Here is a 20,039-nt window from a genome sequence, read left to right on the forward strand (position 1 = left end):
ATTATGTATATACTTAAAATGAAATGCGCACAAACGTGCATATAGACTATGTAACATAATATGAATTATGCTACTGTTCTTTACTGTACTCGATTAATGATTTTCTTCTCCTAGTGCACACACTAAAATTGCAACGTTCACATAACCTCTGGCACAGTTTGCATACACATTGGAGTGTTGGGTCATGGTAACCTTGTCGCGTACCATACATAAGATGTGGTAAAATCCATGAACAGCAACTCTGGTCACAGCACTGCGTAATTCTTTGTTTGCTTCCATCCAGTTACGATCAATCATTGCATTCGTGCTGTAGAAATCCAACCAATTATCATTTCGTTCTCTTTTCGATTCTATTCTTTAGTAGGGAAACCTCCTGAGGAGTATATGGCAGGTGTAGTCTTACTCTCAGATCTTCTATAAGAAGACATTCGTTCATCAGCTCGTAAGACAACCTTGATAGGGTTGTCTTTGAGACACCCAATACTATTTTGAGAAATCTGGCTTTAAGGCTTTCAGCAGTGGAATGATCGGACACTGTTGGTTTCTCTCAGATAAGTTCTATGTCATACGACAGCACTGCCAATATCTTCGTATAGAAAAGTATCATGGCAGTTTGAAGAGTTATCGTAGTCGGATCCTTTATATCATATATCCTCTGATGGCTGCAGCCGCTCTTTCTCTTATGTGAATTCAGAATGATGAACCGGACGGATGTATGGAGATACCCAGGTATCTGAAGGAGTTTACTATTTTTAATTCATTTGATCCATAGAAAAGCTTGTCGTTTTCAAATATTCTTCCACCTTTCCCGAACACAATTTGAACCGTCCTGTTTTCATTTAAAATAATTCGATCTTCTTCAACCCAGGAATGTCGTAGCTTCAATATCATTGGTGTCCAACAGATTTCACGGTAATAAGTGGGAACCTGGCCAAAGTATCTTGAAGAGCCGATCTGGGGGGTGTTCTAGGGAGCAGTGATAAGGGTACAGGGATATGGAAATAAAGCAGGAATGATATAAAATGTTAGTGTTGAACTGTAGAAGTATTGTAAAGAAAGGAATAGAATTCATTTAATAGATATATACTTACCAGATATTGTAATCGAAGTTGGCTGAGAAATGCTATAATGCGTGCACAGATATTCTCACGGAAGTGGAGAGTGTATCGTAGAGTTATCTATAAATTTAGCCGCAAAAACATTCGAAATTTCCCTATAAGCAATACTTGCCATTATATTAGGGTAAAGCAAATTTGAATCATCATCACATTTCTTAAATTACCTATATTTTCTTCAATGCTTGACAGCGCATTACGGCATTCCAAATGGGGTAACTTGGAACACAACCAGCATTTTCCTGAATTAAATCAAAACCCACAGATCCCACCTACAACAACACATCGGTATTGAAGGTTAACTGCTACACTAATACAATAAAATTAGCTTATTATCCGGTTAGAATATGGGTCGCGCAGATCATAACTTTAGGAAGTAGGCCTTGTGTAAAAATATCTTTGTAACTGGAAGAATATATATACAAACACAGTATTTACCTACTTACATTTTCTTTTCGCGAAGGAGACGGAAGAAAGACCGCGAATCCTTCTGCACTTCATAGTTATTGCAGCCGAACGCAGCACCGACAAATTGCTTTCATGGGGCTGCACAGTGGGCTGGCAGGCTGGCTGGTATGGCTCTGGATGTATAGCGGCTGCTATTGGCTGGTGTTCTTGGTCCTGCCCTCTGATTGGCTGGCAGGCTGAGCGGGGGCTCGAGCTATTTCTTGGCGGTGGCGAGCTGGTTGCTGGCAGGGTGCTGGCTCGCTCGGTGCTTGGCTCTCCTTGGTTTGCTCACGTTGAGCGCTGGGCTGAGAATCAATGTGTTGTGTGTGTTGTGTTTTAGCGTAAAATAGTGAAAAATCGTATATATACCCCGTCATATCAATCCATGTCACATACGAGTGTTAAGCTGTTAGCCCCAGTTAAGAATTGCTGGTAAATCTAAAACACTGAACGTAAGTTGAACATTGAAGCTTGAAACTTTCTTTACCAAACGAAAACAAAAGATAATTCATGCAGTAAAGGGTTAATTCTTCTTGGTCTTTCTTGTCCTCTCTTCTCCAAATCTCTTCATTCGCTTCTCATCTTTCAATCAATCAACAGTGATCTGCATTTAGGGCAGTGGCCCAGGTGGGAGATTTCCTATCTGTTGTTTTCCTAGCCTTTCCTTAAATGATTGCAAAGAATTTGGAAATTTACTGAACATTTTCCTTGGCAAATTATTCCAATCCCTAACTTCTCTACCTTTTCTTTCTTTCTTTCTTTCTTTCTTTCTTTCTTTCTTCCTTTCTTTCTTAATCTGCTTACCCTCCAGGGTTGGTTTTACCCTCGGACTCAGCGAGGGATCCTACCTCTACCGCCACAAGGGCAGTGTCCTGGAGCGTGAGACATTGGGTCGGGGGATAAAACTGGGGAGGAGGACCAGTACCTCGCCCAGGCGGCCTCACCTGTTATGCTGAACAGGGCCCTTGGTGGAGGATGGGAATATTGGAAGGGATAGACAAGGAGGAGGGAAGGAAGCGGCCGTGGCCTTAAGTTAGGTACCATCCCGGCGTTTGCCTGGAGGAGAAGTGGGAAACCACGGAAAACCACTTCCAGCATGGCTGAGGTGGGAATAGAACCCACCTTTACTCAGTTGACCTCCCGAGACTAAGTGGGCCGCGTTCCATCCCTCGTACACTTTTCGGATTTCGTGGCAGAGCCGGGAATCAAACCCGGGCCTCCGGGGATGGCAGCTAATCACGCTAACCACTACACCACAGAGGCGGACACTCCTCTACCTACAAACGAATATTTGCCCCAATTTGTTCTCTTGAATTCCAACTCTAGCTAGGGACCTGGGTGTTTGTGTTCCTCTTATTAAAAATCTGCATTTACGCACAACCACCGTCGTCTCAATCTCGTCTCAATCTCTATGTACTGCCTGCTCTGTGCTGCGAGATTTGCGTTTACAGCGACATTGTAGATGGCAGCACTTACCGCACCCAGAACATATGTTAGTAGAATGAGAGTTCGTCCGTAAGACCAATATAAAATGAGAAATACTTAACATGCTACTAATTGTGAAGATAATGCACAGACATAAACTTTTGAGCCTGATGTAAGATAAAGAAATGTAAAATATATAAAATGTCTTACCAGTTACAGTGCGTACGTAAGAATCACCCCACTGCTGCACGGTGCATCACAATTTCAGAATTTTTCTCGACAGGGGTTACACGAGTAACGGAGCACCTTTTCAGTCCTTTTCTTACCGATATTTACTAGTAGTGGACGTAAAAATTTGTCTATCACCATTTCGCTGACCATTTGCTCGTGACCTGGAACATCACATTTCAACAAAGCGCACTGTGAGAGGGGTGGTAACACATTGTCATGTATTGTTTTCAAAACAGGGCTTGATTTTTAAAAATATGGAACAGCACCTTCAACAAAGTCTTTCAAATACTTCACAAGTCCCACAAAACACTGTTTAGGGTATCGAAGGCCTCCCCTGTCTTGATTTCGAATAACCTGCATTAGCGCTGATGATGAGACGGGCGTGGATATATTGCTTACACACATGTCACATCCTAGCTTTTCTTCAACCACACGCACTTGGAGTTTGACTTGTTCTTGTTTCTCATGAGGTTGATTGAAGTATTCAGTCGGCAAGGTTTCACCGCAGGCACTAACATCTGCACTAGCAACATTCACACTACTAGAAGATATCATAAGCCCAGATTTAGGGACTGTAATCTTGATTGATCTTGTATTCTTGGCGGGGATTAGGATTAGGGGGGCGGGGCGGGGCGGGGCGGGGCGGGGCGGGGCGGGGCGGGGCGGGGCGGGGCGGGGCGGGGCGGGGGTACTGTTTAGGTACCTCAGGGTCTCGGCTACTCGGTCCACCGAGGGGGCCCTGAATTTGACTGGATTTGGTTTTGAAGTAAGTTGAGAATAAGGAGTAGTAGGTTCTCGTCGGGTGTGTTGATGGGAGGGGTGGGGGTGGTAATTAGAGGCGGGTGTTGTGTTAGTTGTTGGTGTATGACAGGCTGTGATTGTGGGTGTGTGTTTTGGTGATATTTCTATTTTATTGCAGATCTGAAGTATGGGCAACCAGGGAACGATGCTGCATGATTGCCGTGGCAATTTGCGTAGGTTGCCTGGTCGCGTTGCACTGTGCAGTCACGGTGGTGGTGGGGACCACTACCTCGGTTGCATCTGGTCTTGTTTTTGCATTTAGCGGCATGATGATGTAATGTTCGTACATATACCCCGTTATGGCAATCCACATCACATGCGAGTGTTAAGTTATTAGCCCCAGTTAAGAATTGCTGGTAAATATAAAACACTGAACGTAAGTTGAGCATTGAAGCTTGAAATTTTCTTCACCGAACGAAAACGAATAATAATTCATGCAGTAAAAGGTTAAGTCTTCTTGGCATTTCTTGTCTTCTCTTCTCCAAATCTCTTCATTCTTTCGCTTCTCATCTTTCAAACAATCAACATTGATCTGCATTTAGGGCAGTCGCCCAGGTGACAGATTTCCTATCTGTTGTTTTCCTAGCCTTTCCTTAAATGATTGCAAAGAATTTGGAAATTTACTGAACATTTTCCTTGGCAAATTATTCCAGTCTCTAACTCCTCTACCTATAAACGAATATTTGCCCCAATTTGTTCTCTTGAATTCCAACTTTATCTTCATATTGTGATCTTTCCTACTTTTCACCGGTCAAATTTATTCGTCTACCAACGTCATTCCACGCCGTCTCTCCATTGACAGCTCGGAAAATACCACTTAGAGGAGCAGCTCGTCTCCTTTCCCCCTAGTCTTCCTATCCCAAAATTTGCAACATTTTTGTAACGCTACTCTTTTGTCAGAAATCACCCAGAATAAATCGAGCTGCTTTTCTTTGGATTCTTTCCGGTTCTTGAATCAAGTAATCCTAGTGAGGTTCACATACACTGAAACCATACTCTAGTTGGGGTCTTACCAGGCACTTATATGCCCTCTCCTTTACATCCTTACTACTTACATTCTTACATCCTTCCCTCCTCTTCGGAAATGATCTATTCGACCTCTGTTTTAGTGGATTCTCTTGATGATTTTAGACTGTCGGTTCTTCTTCTGAACTCTCTTCTACTGTCGATCATATTTAGTGTAATTTCAACTTCTTCTGCATCCCTCTTGACCACTTTTACCCACTTGGAAGTGGCCGTTAAACTCATGATCTATTTGAAGATCTTCCTGGTCAGGCGTTTGTCATCCATTCTTACTAGGTGTCCATAGAAATTCACCCTTCGTTTTCGCATTGTGTCCGTGATCTTTTTAGTGTACTCGTAGAGCTCCTCTTTTCTCCTTTTATTCCAAGTCCCTTCAACAGTCTTCTATGGCCCCACAATTTTTCTCAGAATCTTCCCTTCCTTCTTCTCGAGTTCTTCCAGCTCCCCTTTTAAATTTAAAATAAGGCACTCTGAATCGTACAATCTTTCCGTTTTTATTACTGAGTTATAATGTCGGATTTTGGCCATGTAGGATATTGCCAGTTTTTTATACCTGTTCTGTGTTAAATTGTAGGCCAGGTCTAATTTTCTGGCTCTTCACTTGTTTGCTTCTTATTCCAGTCCGTTCACCCAGGTATTTATACTTGTATGTCTTTTTAATCTGGCCATGTTTTGCCTCCATATACCTTTCACATTGGTGCTTGTAGTCCATATATTTAGCCTTTTCATTTATTTATTTATTTATTTATTTATTTATTTATTTATTTATTTATTTATTTATTTATTTATTTATTTATTTATTTATTTATTTATTTATTTATTTATTTATTTATTTATTTATTTATTTATTTATTGTTTTATTTATTCATTTATAGTTATTATCTTGGTCAGTAGTCCACGACTGGAAGAAAAGACATTGAAACAAGGAATGGAAGGAAAGGAAGAAGGTGGAGGAAGAGGTTCGACTCTTCACGGAATGAAGATCGCAAGAAAGACAAGGCGATCGGCAGAAAAATGCTATATGAAGAACATCAAACCCTCCGATATCGTAATACTGTAATGGTTAACAGATGATTACAGTCGCGATATGTTAAATGGGAAATATGTAAGACACAAATATATGTGAGCAGTGAGAAACTCTGTGTACTATCTGTTGTCTCTTAATCCATCACTTTGTGTTTTACTTGTGGTAAGTTGTCGTCAACGGTGAAACGATCGGAATACAACTCCCTCCTGTTTATTATAATATGCACGTGGTATGACACTGTGTTATGGGAGGCATCTTGTCTTTCCTAAAACTCCTCTCTTTAAGCCGATTATACCAGCCGGCTCGCGAGCGCCGTACTTTCTACTTATAAATGTCCCGCATGCACAAATGATGAATGGGATGCCTACCAACTGATTTTCACAGGGGCACCACTGCTAGATTACGTCAGAATATGAAGAGATAACAACCGGACGGTCACTCGCAGCATGTTCCTCAGCGCTACCTGTCTAATGTAACCCCTTGTATTTGTAAACCTCGTTTACGATCGCATAGTTCTAAGCTGATATATGTACTAGTGTACAGCAGCACTACATTTGCTGTCTGCATATCGGCAATGACTAGTTTGTTCAACAACGACGAATACACAGACATTTTAATCTGTGGAGAATCTGATGATAATGCAGCCAAAGTTCCAAGTAGACGTGTGCCTTCTACAAACGTATTTCGCCGAACAGTGTTTTTTTTGTTTCATATAAACAACTCTTTTATAGAGTGGGATTTCTACACGTGTATAAATTAATAAGTTATGAAATTTTCTTTTCTGCACCTTTGGCGTATTTACAAATGTACCCTGTTATGGAACGTGTGCAGTAAAATGATTGCTATTTGTTTCACAACAGTACAGCACGTTGTAGCACTCCTTGGAAAACAAGTGATCAGGCATCCTATGCATCACTAGTGAATGCGGGACAGTTGTAAGTAGAAATTACAGCGCTCGCGAGCCACCTGGTATTTGTTCGCTATATCTTTGCTAGCAAGACCTTGTGTTTACAGTGCACTATGTCTTCTGGTATGGGCTAGAGTTATTGTGTTGCTTTCATTGATCTGTCTCAGTGTTATCCTTGGCTTTGACAATATGAAAATGATTGAGGTATGAGAGATGCTAGTAATGCTATTCCTTATGCAGTAGTGGCGTGCATTGTTCGAATCAAACCGAAGTTTGCTGACTAGCGAGGATGAACTTGCTTGCTTTACAGACTTTGCTTCAAACAATGGTACAGCAAGAAGTAATTACGAGGTGGAATAGCCGCTATACGATGTTACAGTCTGTTTTAAGCAGTATGATCAAATTGTCGCATTGTTGCGAAATTATAATGCCTTCCAAAAGTTAGACGGCTTCAGTTATGAGTTTGCAGAACAGATAGTAGGTTTTTAAAACCATTCAAAGAAGTAACAGATGACCTGGAGCATGAAATAGCACCAACAGTTCACTTAGTACTCTTGTGATGTCATAAAACGTGGCAGATCTGCTCAGTCAATGAATCAGACGGTGAGGTTGAACCTTTATTTCACTTTCAGGAAATCCGTAAGATAAATATCAGAGCTCACAAACTCTTAAGTGAAAGGGTAAAATCCTCAACTGTACATAAAATAGCCACATTTCTATGACCTCAGTTCTGCAACCTGAAAATGTAATGAACGAAGTCAGACGTATCTGTAGAAGGTCTGATATGTCAGGTTCGTAATATACTTTTCTGTGTGTAGTCACTTAAGTAATTGTATTCCAACGTCCATCAAACACCTTGTTTAGTTACTTTATTTCTATTTTTTCTCTCTTTAGATCCTTTACGTCGCACTGTGCATGCATCGACCAGCTTACAAGAGCCTCCGAAGAAAAAGTACAAATTCAGAGAGTGGATAAGCGACAGCTCAGCTGCTGGTGACGAAGTAGGGATGCACTGCGATATGAATGCTGGTGAAAATGATGATGACCTTCTGCGCTGGTGGAAGGAGCATAAAATCAGCCTGCCTACTCTGTCAGTAATTGCCGAACGTACGTTGTGCATTCCAGCAACCAGTGCAAGCAGCGAAAGAAACTTAGTAAAGCTAGAATGCTTTTTATGAGTCGTGAGTCAGCTAGACACAGACCAAGTCAATGACTTGTTATTAATTCACCATAATAACAACAAATAATCAGTTTCCGGTTCATTCTCACATTTCAACAAGAGTTTCTGCACAATCAATATCTCCTTGGATAGAAAACCTTGAGCAAAGAAGATTTTTTTCATTAATTTTGAAGTTTATATTAAATTTTGTGTTATAATTACTTATTACTTTGCACAGTTTATACAAAATGTATTTGGTACGGCTAGTAGTGAAATATACGGGTTATAAATTAATAATGTGTGTTTAGTTTCCGTATATAGAGTAGTGAGGTACGTTAGCCAGCAGGAATACATGTGGGAGCTCGTTAACTTCATGAAGCATTTCTCCGTCGGGAGTGATGTTTACTACATTATTTCCAATTTCGCTTACATACGATACAGCTCCAACCCAGTATAGTGTAGAAACACAGATTAATTCCTGACAGTTTCATGCCCAGTCTTGAGTCCACCATTGACGCAAAGCGTAATGTTTCGATAGATAAATGTACGTGAGACAAACTTAGCCGAGTACGGCTAAACAAGGACGGGGTGAGGCGACCACTTCTATCTGTGACTCAGCGCGTGAAGGAGCGAGTATCAAGGGGCAAGGTCGAACGAACATAGCTCACCTCGCCTTGAGAAGCAAGCTTCGGTCATACCCATACTCGACAAATTTGAACCGAGCATAGAGCGTGTTTTGCATGGCACTGTTATGCAGCCAGTCCCTGCTATGAATGGTGTGAAAACGTTGCTCATAGTGTCGGTTGGTGAACGCATTTCAGTGAGTTTGACAAACTAATATGTAATAGCAACTTCTGGCTCAGTGAAAAAAGCAACAGAAAACTACTTCACTTCTAGTACGCCTCTTCAGGGATGCTTAGGCCATCTATGACAGGTAATGGTGGAGCTGTTGAGGATCCGAACAGTCTTCGGGCTGAAGACTGAAGATATATGCAAACATACATACATGTTGACAAAGCTACTACTTTTAACGATTCTGAAACAGATAAACGAAAGAGAATGCCGCTGTGAAATCAAAGTGATTTACCGGTAGCGAACATTTGGTATTGGAAAGATTAGTACTGTTGGAGTCTTTTGCGGAAGGAAAGAAAACATTCGTTTTTATATTGGTGCCCTCTAATGCTTCAGAGCTGTAAAGGTGACAACTAGCAGCCCTGAGAGAATGGGTAAGAAAGCATAAATTTGTACACGTTAAATATGTATTCCTTTATTTTCATACATGTTTATATTGCTGCACATCAGAAAACAATAATCACTACCTCCATTACCTTTTGTACAGATTTTACTTTTTGATATGTGAGTTTAACAAAGTTTATGTGTCTAATACGCAGTTTGAGATTTCAGCCAAGATCATTACAAAACAATATTATCTACTGAACAACCCATTACAAGTAATTTGGTGCTAACAAACTTTCTTTAATATTACATCTTAATGTTGCTGATTAGTTTGAATTTAGTAAACGAAGTTAATTGTAATCGTTTATTCCATAGCCATGGTAAAAGACGAGGTTCCTTCATATGAATACTCGATCTAGTTTATTTTGACCAAATTGGTAGACTATACGCAGAATATCATGTAATAGATCATTATTATCAAGCACTATGTACATTACTTCGGTAGTTAATGCAACCTTATATTGGTGTTGTATTCCAACAGCATTTCGACCATCGCTGAACTTCCTATCGATATTGCACGGGTCAAAAGCATGTTACTGTTTCTGTCTGCTCCCCTGGCTAATAGGAGATTAGCAACGTTCAAATGGCAGTTTTCAACAGCATGCATCAGAGGAGTAAATCCAAGTTCGTCACTGCAATTAATGTCAGCCCCGTTGTCTAAAAGAACTCGAACAATCTCTGCGTGTCCACTCAATGAAGCAAGTATTAACGGTGTTCTGTCTCCATTGTCCTTTACATCAGCAGTGACCCCCAACTGTAGTAGAAGACGGGTGAGGTGATATTTATCCTCCTGGGCAGCCCACAAGAGTGTGTGGCCACCGTTCTGTTCTTTCACTTGCTGAATAAAAAGTGGCATGTCTGAGATGCTGGATCCGTATTGCAGAAGACATTCTACTGTACTCCACGCCCGCATCTTGTCAGCAAACCGAAGCGGGGTCCATCCAAGAAGACCACAAGGCAGATTTATTGGACTTCCTGCAGCTAGTAACAATTTTGTCACTTCCGACTGACCATAAGACGCCGCTAGATGGATTGCGAGACGGCCGCTTTGATCGACACGGTCAACCGGAATGCCAGATTTTAAGGCCTCTTTCACCCATTCAGTATTTCCTGACAACACAGCTTCATGCAATTCACAGTTTTCTGAAAGCAGTCCATCAAAGAAATATCTCACATTGGAATATTTCTCTTCATAAAGCACTTCAAATTTGACATATTTAAAATCCCATCGCCATAAATAAAGCTTTACTAGTATATTCGTTATTATTTTCAATAAACCTGCGAATAGAGATTTATCCGCATGTTGGATTCCATTAGAAACTTTCTTCCACTCTTTAAAAAGCCATTTTGCAACTAGATATTCGGCAAAAGATTTATGAACAAATTTAGCTTTGCCTTTGATCACACAATCTATAACACCAGTCATTTCTAACTCTACTTTATTAAGAAAGGATTTCACCTCGAATTCAATCTCTGAAACTGCCAATGATCGAAGTTCCTCTTTGGAAAATATTGCATGTAATGCACACTTAGTGTGCATATCAGTAAAGTAATTATTCTCCCTTCGAATACTCCCAAGAAAAGCAGGATTTGTTGAATCTACTCCATTATTTTCGTAATAATAATGGCGTTTTGTTTTTATAAATAATTCATACAAGTGATGAAGCTTGAACTGACGCACAATTACGTCATTATTTTCCGGCCTTGTTCCCTCTGGGAATAGCTGACAAATTGCTTCAGCCATCATCTGATTATAGACGGGTACGGCAGATATATGTCTGCCCGCCGAACCCCATTGTTTCTTAACATATTTGAGAAAGTCCATGACAATTTTAGGATGTATATTTACACCACACTTGTGGATATACTTCTGTAAAAATGTCAACTGATCATCATCTGTAAATGGTTGCAATAGTAATGGAATGGTTGACAAAGCTTCCTTCAGTTTGATTTGTAAGTTCCTTCTCGATGTCACCCAAACATGCGACAAATTAGTTCGTAAGAGAAGCTTAATAATCCTCACAACTAATTCAAAGTAGTTCGGACTGATTTCATCCACAGCATCCAGTAAAATGGTAACATTGCTTGGAATATCAAGACTCTCCTTCAATGATTTTCTTGCGAATACGGGACAGGTAGATGTCTCCACTTCAGCGGCAATGGATAGGATATCAATAATGTTCACAATATTGATGTTTTCATCAAGTATGTCATTAAACAGCTTTGTATATTTGGATAAAGAAACAAGGACGATCCATGAGGTGGGAAGCTTATGCTTGGTGTCTCTAGCAACTTTTCTCAAAAGAGTGGTCTTCCCAATTCTCGGTTCACCAGTAATAAGTAACAATTTGTTTGTCCAATTTTCTTCTTCCACTTTCGAGTGAATACAGTTGTATTTACCAGTACACTTGTCACTGAATGGAACAATGTATTTCGAAGGTGTTGCTATACTTCCAAAGCTTTCCTTCCATATCATTAGTCCGTTTTCGTATATTACCCAGTGTACAGCTTTGCATGTAGATGTTAAGCATAGCTCCTTGAATTTATCTACATCCTGATGGTCTCCGTCATATGTTTGTGGAAACTTTGTAGAGCTATGTGAGAGAATAACGATATTGGAGGCTTTTCTGCACAACGACAATCGGTGATCCAACGGTATATCACTGATGGCAAATAAATCATGTTGATGAAACTCTTGGAAGCAGTTGTCTTTCAATATTACATCATGTTGGAGCGTCCGAGAGGTGTATATTTCTTCTATCTTAGACAGAGAGCATCCAATCTTCAGAGTGTACCCTTGTAATAGGGTTCCCAAAACTTTCCCACAAACATTTCGTCCAATGTCTTGTATAGGAAAGTCCTTGAGACTCACAGGTTCCCCCTGAAATTGTATTGTATTATTCAGAATGTGAGTTTGGGAATCTGGTGTGAGTTGATCAAGAGTCCATACATCTTCATAGTACGTCCAGTTATCTCCAGTACAAATTCTGCTTTCCGATACGAGGATAATCTTACAGAATTGTGAGGATAAAGATTTCATAAGGTGTTCCACATTACACAGAGCTGGAATGCTAACAACTAAAACTTTGCAGTACCCTTTACGGCATAAAGACAAAACTTGTTCCATCTTGTGGAAAACATCATCAACGTCCATTAGCAAATAACGATGAGGATACCAGCTGTCAAGTTTACTGAAAAACTTTAAGCAATTGACATAGTTGTCCACACCTGGAATGACAACGTTTAACAATGAGTTATCAGTCAGGTATCTGTTTATGTATTGAAAGGAATCATCTCTAAATCGGTATTGTACAACTTCAAGCATACGTAACATTTTTGAGTTAAGATAATCTGTTAACAATTCGTTCCACTGAGGACAGTATGAAGTCAAGAAGGCATTTTCGGTGTTCCACCATCGTTCCATCAGTTTGGATAATGAAGCATACAATTCATTTGCCTCATTGTACTTCACATTGGCACACTTACATATTTCAGACTTAATAAGTCCCTGGAGTTGATTTACGTCACTCTGACGGCTATAGAATCGGAATCTTGACAAGAAAGTTTGATATCTCTCTCTGTCCTTTGAATGCAATCTCCATATCCTCTGGTCCTTTTTACCAAACGAAAAAATCTCCTGAGAATGATCTCCAGTCAACAACATTGTTTCCGCTGATTGGTCGTTCATCTTTATATTTTCACTTTTGTGTTCCACTGAAGAATTTGTATACAGCACGAATGTATAATTTTCGAACTTGATTTCTTGAAGTAAGTCTCTGTTTTCACTTTCTTTTACTCCATTGTATGCATCTTCTATTGAACAATAAGAGTTATAATATTTTAGTATGCTAAAGTTTCCATTAGGTTTAATCATTTGCTGCTGAGAGATTAGTCCTGGTTTCTCTCGATGTTTCAGCTGAATCAAAAACACCTTAAATGTATCTTCCCATGGAATACGAATATATACGTCATCAAATAATCCCATTCCATCCAGATTACTTCCTATTAAGAAATTATCCATTACGTTCATGCAGCGCAAAGTAAGGAGAGTAGATAATCCATACTCATACCGTTCTCCGTCGGTCTTAGCACCTCCGGGAGTCCGCTTGAACTCCCTCCTGAAAAACACATGAAAAAAATTATTTTAGAAATTCGGAAACACGGGTGAGAATAAGACCGTGAAAAAATGTTATCTCGGTCGGACAGCGTGAAATTTCAAACTTGGAGAACTGACATTGTTGTTCCTTTCAATTTCACGAGCTTAGGGCACTGCGGTAACCTGCTCTATGCCCAATAATAGCAAAAATGGTGGCAGCACATACGAGTAAATTACTAAAGTGAAAGTTAAAGGTAACCATTCTCTATTGCCGAGAACATAAAATAAGTCTAGATATGCGTCAATTATTGGTATATAAATGTATATTCTAAAGATATGCTACAAAAACGGCGGAGAAACCTCAAAATAAATCATCTGCCTCATTTTCATTAGCGTCCATTGAAACTTTCTGAACTCCATATTTCTAATATACTGTACACAGAGTCAGTTCAAGAATGCACAGGACTGGCTTAAAATAGTTACAAGTTTTAGACACATTCTGGAAAGTTATTTTGTTATTACTACTATTCCGTGTGAAATATCCACGGGCATGAAAATTACTTCAACGGTTGTCTAATTTTTTCTTTAAATAAACCAACCATCTACAAATACCGTATACTGTACAAAATAAGAGTTTTGTCTGTACATTGCTCAGAATTTATAAAGGATGGTATTTCTGTATCGGTCGTGTCCACAGTAACAAGAAAATGCACCTTTTAATTTTCCGTAATTTCTGCCTGCCAATATGTATGTATGTATGTATGTATGTATGTATGTATGTATGTATGTATGTATGTACGTACGCGCATCATGAGAAAACGGCTGAAGAGAATTAAATGAAAATCGGTATGCAAAGTCAGGGAATAAGTCGATACAATCTAGGCCATAAACAATATAATCACGCTGAGTTAAATGGTATACTAAGGGAAGGCCTAAAATTTAATTCTCAAATTTGTACAGTATAGCAGGTGAGGCCGCCTGGGCGAGATACTGGTCATCCTCCCCAGTTGTATCCCCCGACCCAATGTCTCACGCTCCAGGACGCTGCCCTTGAGGCGGTAGAGGTGGGATCCCTCGCTGAGTCCGAGGGAAAAGCCAACCCTGGAGGGTAAACAGATTAAGAAAGAAATATGTACACTATGTTATTAGTAGTCCTATCGATAAATACTACATAATTAAAGTTATATAGCACTAAACATCCGATCATTTATGTCTTATACATTTTTATCGTACCGGCTATGATAAGAGAGATATTTTTGTTGCTAAGTTCATATCAGCGATGAGTCACGAAAAAGTGGTTAAACATAATTTAGCCTAATGAAAATCGGTATGTAAAGTCGGGGAGTAAGGAACTACAGTCTATGCTATAAATAATTTTATAAGACTCCCTTAGTCCGCCTCTGTGGTGCAGTGATTAGTGTGATTAGCTGCCACCCCACGGAGGCCCGGGTTCGATTCCCGGCTCTGCCACGAAATTTGAACAGTGGTACGAGGGCTGGAACGGGGTCCACTCATCCTCGGGAGGTCAACTGAGTAGAGGTGGGTTCCATTCCCACCTCAGCCATTCTGGAAGTGGTTTTCCGTGGTTTCCCACTTCTCTTCCAGGCAATTGCCGGGATGGTGGCTAACTTAAGGCCACGACCGCTTCCTTCCCTCTTCCCAGTCTATCCCTTCCAATCTTCCCATCCCCCGACAAGGCCCCTGTTCAGCATAGCAGGTGAGGTCGCCTGGGCGAGATACTGGTCATCCTCCCCAGTTGTATCCCCTGACCCAGAGTATGAAACTACCCTTGAGGTGGTAGAGGTGGGATCCCTCGCTGAGTCCGAAGGAAAAACCAACCCTGGAAGGTAAGCATATGAAGAATAAGAAGAAGAAGAAGACGACTCCCTTATATCACAGAGTTGAAAAAAACGAAATGTGAAGGCTTACAATATAGAGTAAAGGTAAGGGTTATTCTGCCCGAAGGCAGGTCCGAACCTCCGCAGAGGTATTCCTGAGCCGGAGTTTACGTGCGGTAGGGTGGCCAGTTCCTTTCCGCTCCTCCATTCCCTTACCCCCCGGCCAACAGCGCGTGGCAAACCATCCAACTCCTGACCACGGGATCCGGTGTTTCAACACGGCTACGGCCGTTGGCTTTACAATATAGAAAATATAATATTTAATGGCGTATGGCTTCCGGAGAGGTCGTAGGTGACCTGCGCGTCGTGATGAGGATGAAATGATGATGAAAACAACATATAAACCCAGTCCCCATGCCAGAGGAATTAACCAATTATGGTTAAAATTCCCGATCCTGCCGAGAATCGAACCCGGAAGCCATGTGACCAAAGGCCAGTACGCTAACCATTTAGCCATGGAGCCGAACAAAATTCGTGTCCTCATCCCGAGATGGTGCAGCTCTTTTCAGGCACACCTGCATGCTGCTTGTACAATTTCAACCACATACCAGCCAACCTGCCATTCTTAAATTTCTGGCAGTACCGGAAATCAAACGCGGGCCTCCAAGGACGGCAGCTCATTAACTGTTACGCTACGGAGGCGGATAGAAAGCTCATAAAATTGATCAACATTGACCATTGTTTGTTGTGATGTGCTTTGTGTCTTATGTTGTAACTCAACTCCGATAGATGGGATTACTGTTGCGTACCGAATTTTTTAAAATTTGCTGTACGTCGCACCGACACAGATAGGTCTTATGGCGACGATGGGATAGAAAAGGGTTAGGGGGTGGAAAGGAAGTGGTCGTGGCCTTAATTAAGGTATAGCCCCAGCATTTTCGTGGTGTGAAAATGGGTAACCATGGAAATCCATCTTCAGGGCTGCCGACAGTGGGGTTCGAACCCACTATTTCTCGGATGCAAGCTCACAGCTGCGAGCCCCTAACCGCACGGCCAACTCGCCCGGTCGCACCGAGTATAACAGCCTGCCTGAATATTGGTGGGAGGTAGTTGGGGAGTTGGATAACTATCTTCTTTAGGATGCCATTCCTCTGGTCCATACATTTTCTGATACTACTGGTACGTAACATACTAGTTCGTCATAGCATTCGAGCTATTCATTCAACACCCTGAGGCATTGATTGGAATGAGCAGTGTGCAATTTTAACGGAATAATGGCAGAGGAGTGTTCACGGCTGTCTGTGGCCTGGTACTCCAGCTCTGGAACTTTGGACTGTTAGATTGGCACCGTAGTACTGTTCGTTAAAAGTGAGAAAATGTGCGGCTTTTCATTTGATCGAGTATTTTATATGATAACATTGCTTTAATAGCTACATTCCTACTGATGTTTTTGTAATGTCCTATGTTGACTTCAGTTAGGAAAACTACAAAGACAGTCTTTCTGAGAATGCCGTAGCGAAACACGCTACATGAGCTAGTCTAATATATACAGTGAAGCTAAACGAAATACCGTCAGTTTTTAACATGATACTTCCCAATATATTTTTGATCCAACTTATAGATTTTCTTGTTTTGCAAAATCGAACATTTTCCTAGCCGACTGACCGACCTAGAATATTATTCGATAGCTTAAGAGGTTCTCTAGCTTAAATACAGGTTCTCTCCGGCTCCATGGCTAAATGGTTAGCGTGCTGGCCTTTGAACATAGGGGTTCTGGGTTCGATTCCCGACAGGGTCGGGAATTTTAACCATCATTGGTTAATTTCGCTGGCTCGGGGGCTGGGTGTATGTGCCGTCTGCATCATCAATTTATCCTCATCACGACGCGCAGGTCACCTACGGGAGTCAAATCAAAAGACCTGCACCTGGCGAGCCGAACATGTCCTCGGACATTCCCGGCACTAAAAGCCATACGCCATTTCATTTTAACAAGTTCTCTCTTATAAATCCAGATCGAGCGCACGCTGTTCGTAGTCCGCGCTACAGCCGCTGCTTCAGCCCAACTTACGTCACGCGCGGCCGCCTTGCTTTAAGCGTGTGTACAATCTTATATGAAATCTTGTCTTATAAAAGATGCTAGAAGTGTCATCCTTCATAACAAGGGACTTCATAAACAACATTAGGATTATCTGCACACCAATAGCGAGAGTTATGACTGTTCACACGACCATTAAGATGAAATCAGACCTCATCCGAAAAGAACACAAGCTGTAGGTCGAATAAACGGCTGTGAGCTTGTATCCGGGAGATAGTAGGTTCGAATCCCACTATCGGCAGCCCTGAAAATGGTTTTCCGTGGTTTCCCATTTTCACACCAGGCTAATGCTGGGGCTGTACCTTAATTAAGGCCACGGCCGCTTCCTTCCAACTCCTAGGCCTTTCCTATCCCATCGTCGCCATAAGACCTATCTGTGTCGGTGCGACGTAAAGCACCTAGCAAAAAAAAAAAAAAAAAAAAAAAAAAAAAAAAAAAAAAAAAAAAAAAAAAAAAAAAAACGGTCATTCAACGATACAAGACTCCACTCACAATATCTCACTCTTGTGGCTGCATCAGCAGGTTTTAAACAATGGTCCCGTGTAAGCCTGTACGGTTTGATGTGTAACAGTTTTGTCGCTCTGCGTGCAGGAAAAAGCGAAACCCCTACTTTTTGTGCTAATTTTATGCGTGGTTTATTCGGTGACCGTTCAAGATTCGCACCGATGTCATCTAGCTTTTCTTCTGATAAAACTTTGCGTGTGCGCACATGTTTTTTATTGAACACTGAGCCAGTATTTTCAAATTGATTTACAATTACGTGAATCTCTGTCATGAAGGTGACACTTCACCAGGAAATTGCTTAACAAATGCATCGCGTCCCTTTTACATGCGACAATGCGGAGTTGCGATGATAACTGACTCACCATGTTAACAGCTGAGATTCAGACTGGCTGTTGATGCTAGGTCGAACATGTGCACGCTCCTTGCAAGGTCAAGAGCTATGCGCGCGCCTCCCGTAGAGATGCTTAGGTCTGGGAGAGTAGAAACGCCTCTGGGCGGTCTGGGCTTATACGGGAGAACCTGTTAGTGCAGTTATCGGTATAATAAGGTTAATAACACCGACTCCTCAATTATTATTATTATTATTATTATTATTATTATTATTATTATTATTATTATTATTATTATTACAAACGCATTGTAATTGGGAGATACCCCGGTGGCAAGGCTAGCTTGCAGCAGTGGCGTAGGCGGGTGGCGGACTAACCCAGCTGAAGCCCCTCCCTAGGAGCATTTTCAAATTTCAGTGTATAAAAGCAGGAAGAAACAATCCATTCCTGGTGTTACGAACGCGACACTGAAAACAGTGTCTATGTTTCTGCCGATATTGACCTCACGGACGTGTCTATTTACAATCCCTTACAATAGCATAGTAAAAGCGAAGTCATCTCCGTTGCAGGTCATGAACGCCCTAGGAGGGGTGGAAGGTAAAGGCTTCCACTATCCATAACCTCGGCACTTATAGAGGGGTAGAATGGTTTTCTATATGCCCAGCCGCATTTGCCCCCCCCCCAGTAATTAACCTGGTACTCATTTTTGGTGTAGGCTGAGTGAACCTCAGGGCCATGTACAACTCCGGAAGTGAAAATCTCGTTTCTTGAAATTTCCGGCTTCCTGACGGATGAACCGAGCACGCCTTTACCGCCTCGGCCAGGTAATCCCCTACAATGGCATAGTAACGAAAAAAAAAAAAAAATGAAAACTACATAATGACAACAGCAACAAAGAAATATAATTCAGAGTTATATAAAAACGAAATATTACAAGAACTATTCGTGTATTATCCAGTGTACAGCCTTGCATGTTGATGTTATGCATAGATCCTTGAATTTACGTATATCTCGATATTCCCCGTTCCTATACAAAACATTGGCCGGTGGGAAAGTTTTGGGAACCGCAATACAAGAGAACACGAACAAGACGTTACATTTAAATTAAGAAAGAGGACTAAAATCCATTATGAAAACAAGAATCTTTTCTTACAATTTGTTTTACGTCACACTGACACAGATAGGTCTGATGGTGACGATGGGGTGGGAAGGAAGCGGCTATGGCCTTAATTAAGCCCCACCGGGCGAGTTGGCCGTGCGGTTAGGGGCGCGCAACAATGAGCTTGTATCCGGGACATAGTGAGTTCGAATCCCACTGTCAGCAACCCTGAAGATGGTTTTCCCTGGTTTCCCATTTTCACACCAGTCAAACGCCGGGGATGTATCTCAATTAAGGCCACAGCCATTCCCAGGTCTTTCCTATCCCATCGTCGCCATAAGACACATCTGTGTCGGTGCGACGTAAAGCAAATTGTAAAAAAAAGTTAAGACCCAGCATTTGCCTGGAGTGAAAATGGGAAACTACGGAAAACCATCTTCAGGGCTGCGGGGAATGGGGAAAATAAGGAACAATACATATATGAAAAGTATTGTCATTTACACTTCCACGGACCGTGTAACTATTCATGATATATATATATATATATATACTAGCTGATGTACCCGTGCTTCGCTACGGAATTCTAAATTTTATACAGAATTCTAGGTTAGGTAGTGTAAACGTTGTGAGCAAGATTGTATTAAGTTGCATAGCTCTTAACGTTGCCCTAGAACAGGGATGGCGAACCTATACCACGCGTGTCACCT

At 41.2% G+C, this 20,039-nt stretch overlaps 1 protein-coding gene across 2 annotated transcripts in view; it reads right to left on the reverse strand.

The window, feature by feature from the left end:
* Window positions 1-9,391: 9,391 nt before the first annotated feature.
* The window catches only part of LOC136874108 (uncharacterized), a 54,163-nt gene continuing 43,515 nt past the window's right edge, over window positions 9,392-20,039 (reverse strand). For both annotated transcript variants that reach the window (XM_068227660.1, XM_067147659.2), the window contains one exon: window positions 9,392-13,489. In XM_068227660.1, the coding sequence (XP_068083761.1) occupies window positions 9,817-13,489 (3,673 nt within the window). In that variant the 3' untranslated portion in view covers window positions 9,392-9,816. The remainder of the gene's footprint in view (window positions 13,490-20,039) is intronic.

This window comes from Anabrus simplex, chromosome 5 (assembly GCF_040414725.1).
Source record: "Anabrus simplex isolate iqAnaSimp1 chromosome 5, ASM4041472v1, whole genome shotgun sequence".
Lineage (NCBI taxonomy): Eukaryota > Metazoa > Arthropoda > Insecta > Orthoptera > Tettigoniidae > Anabrus > Anabrus simplex.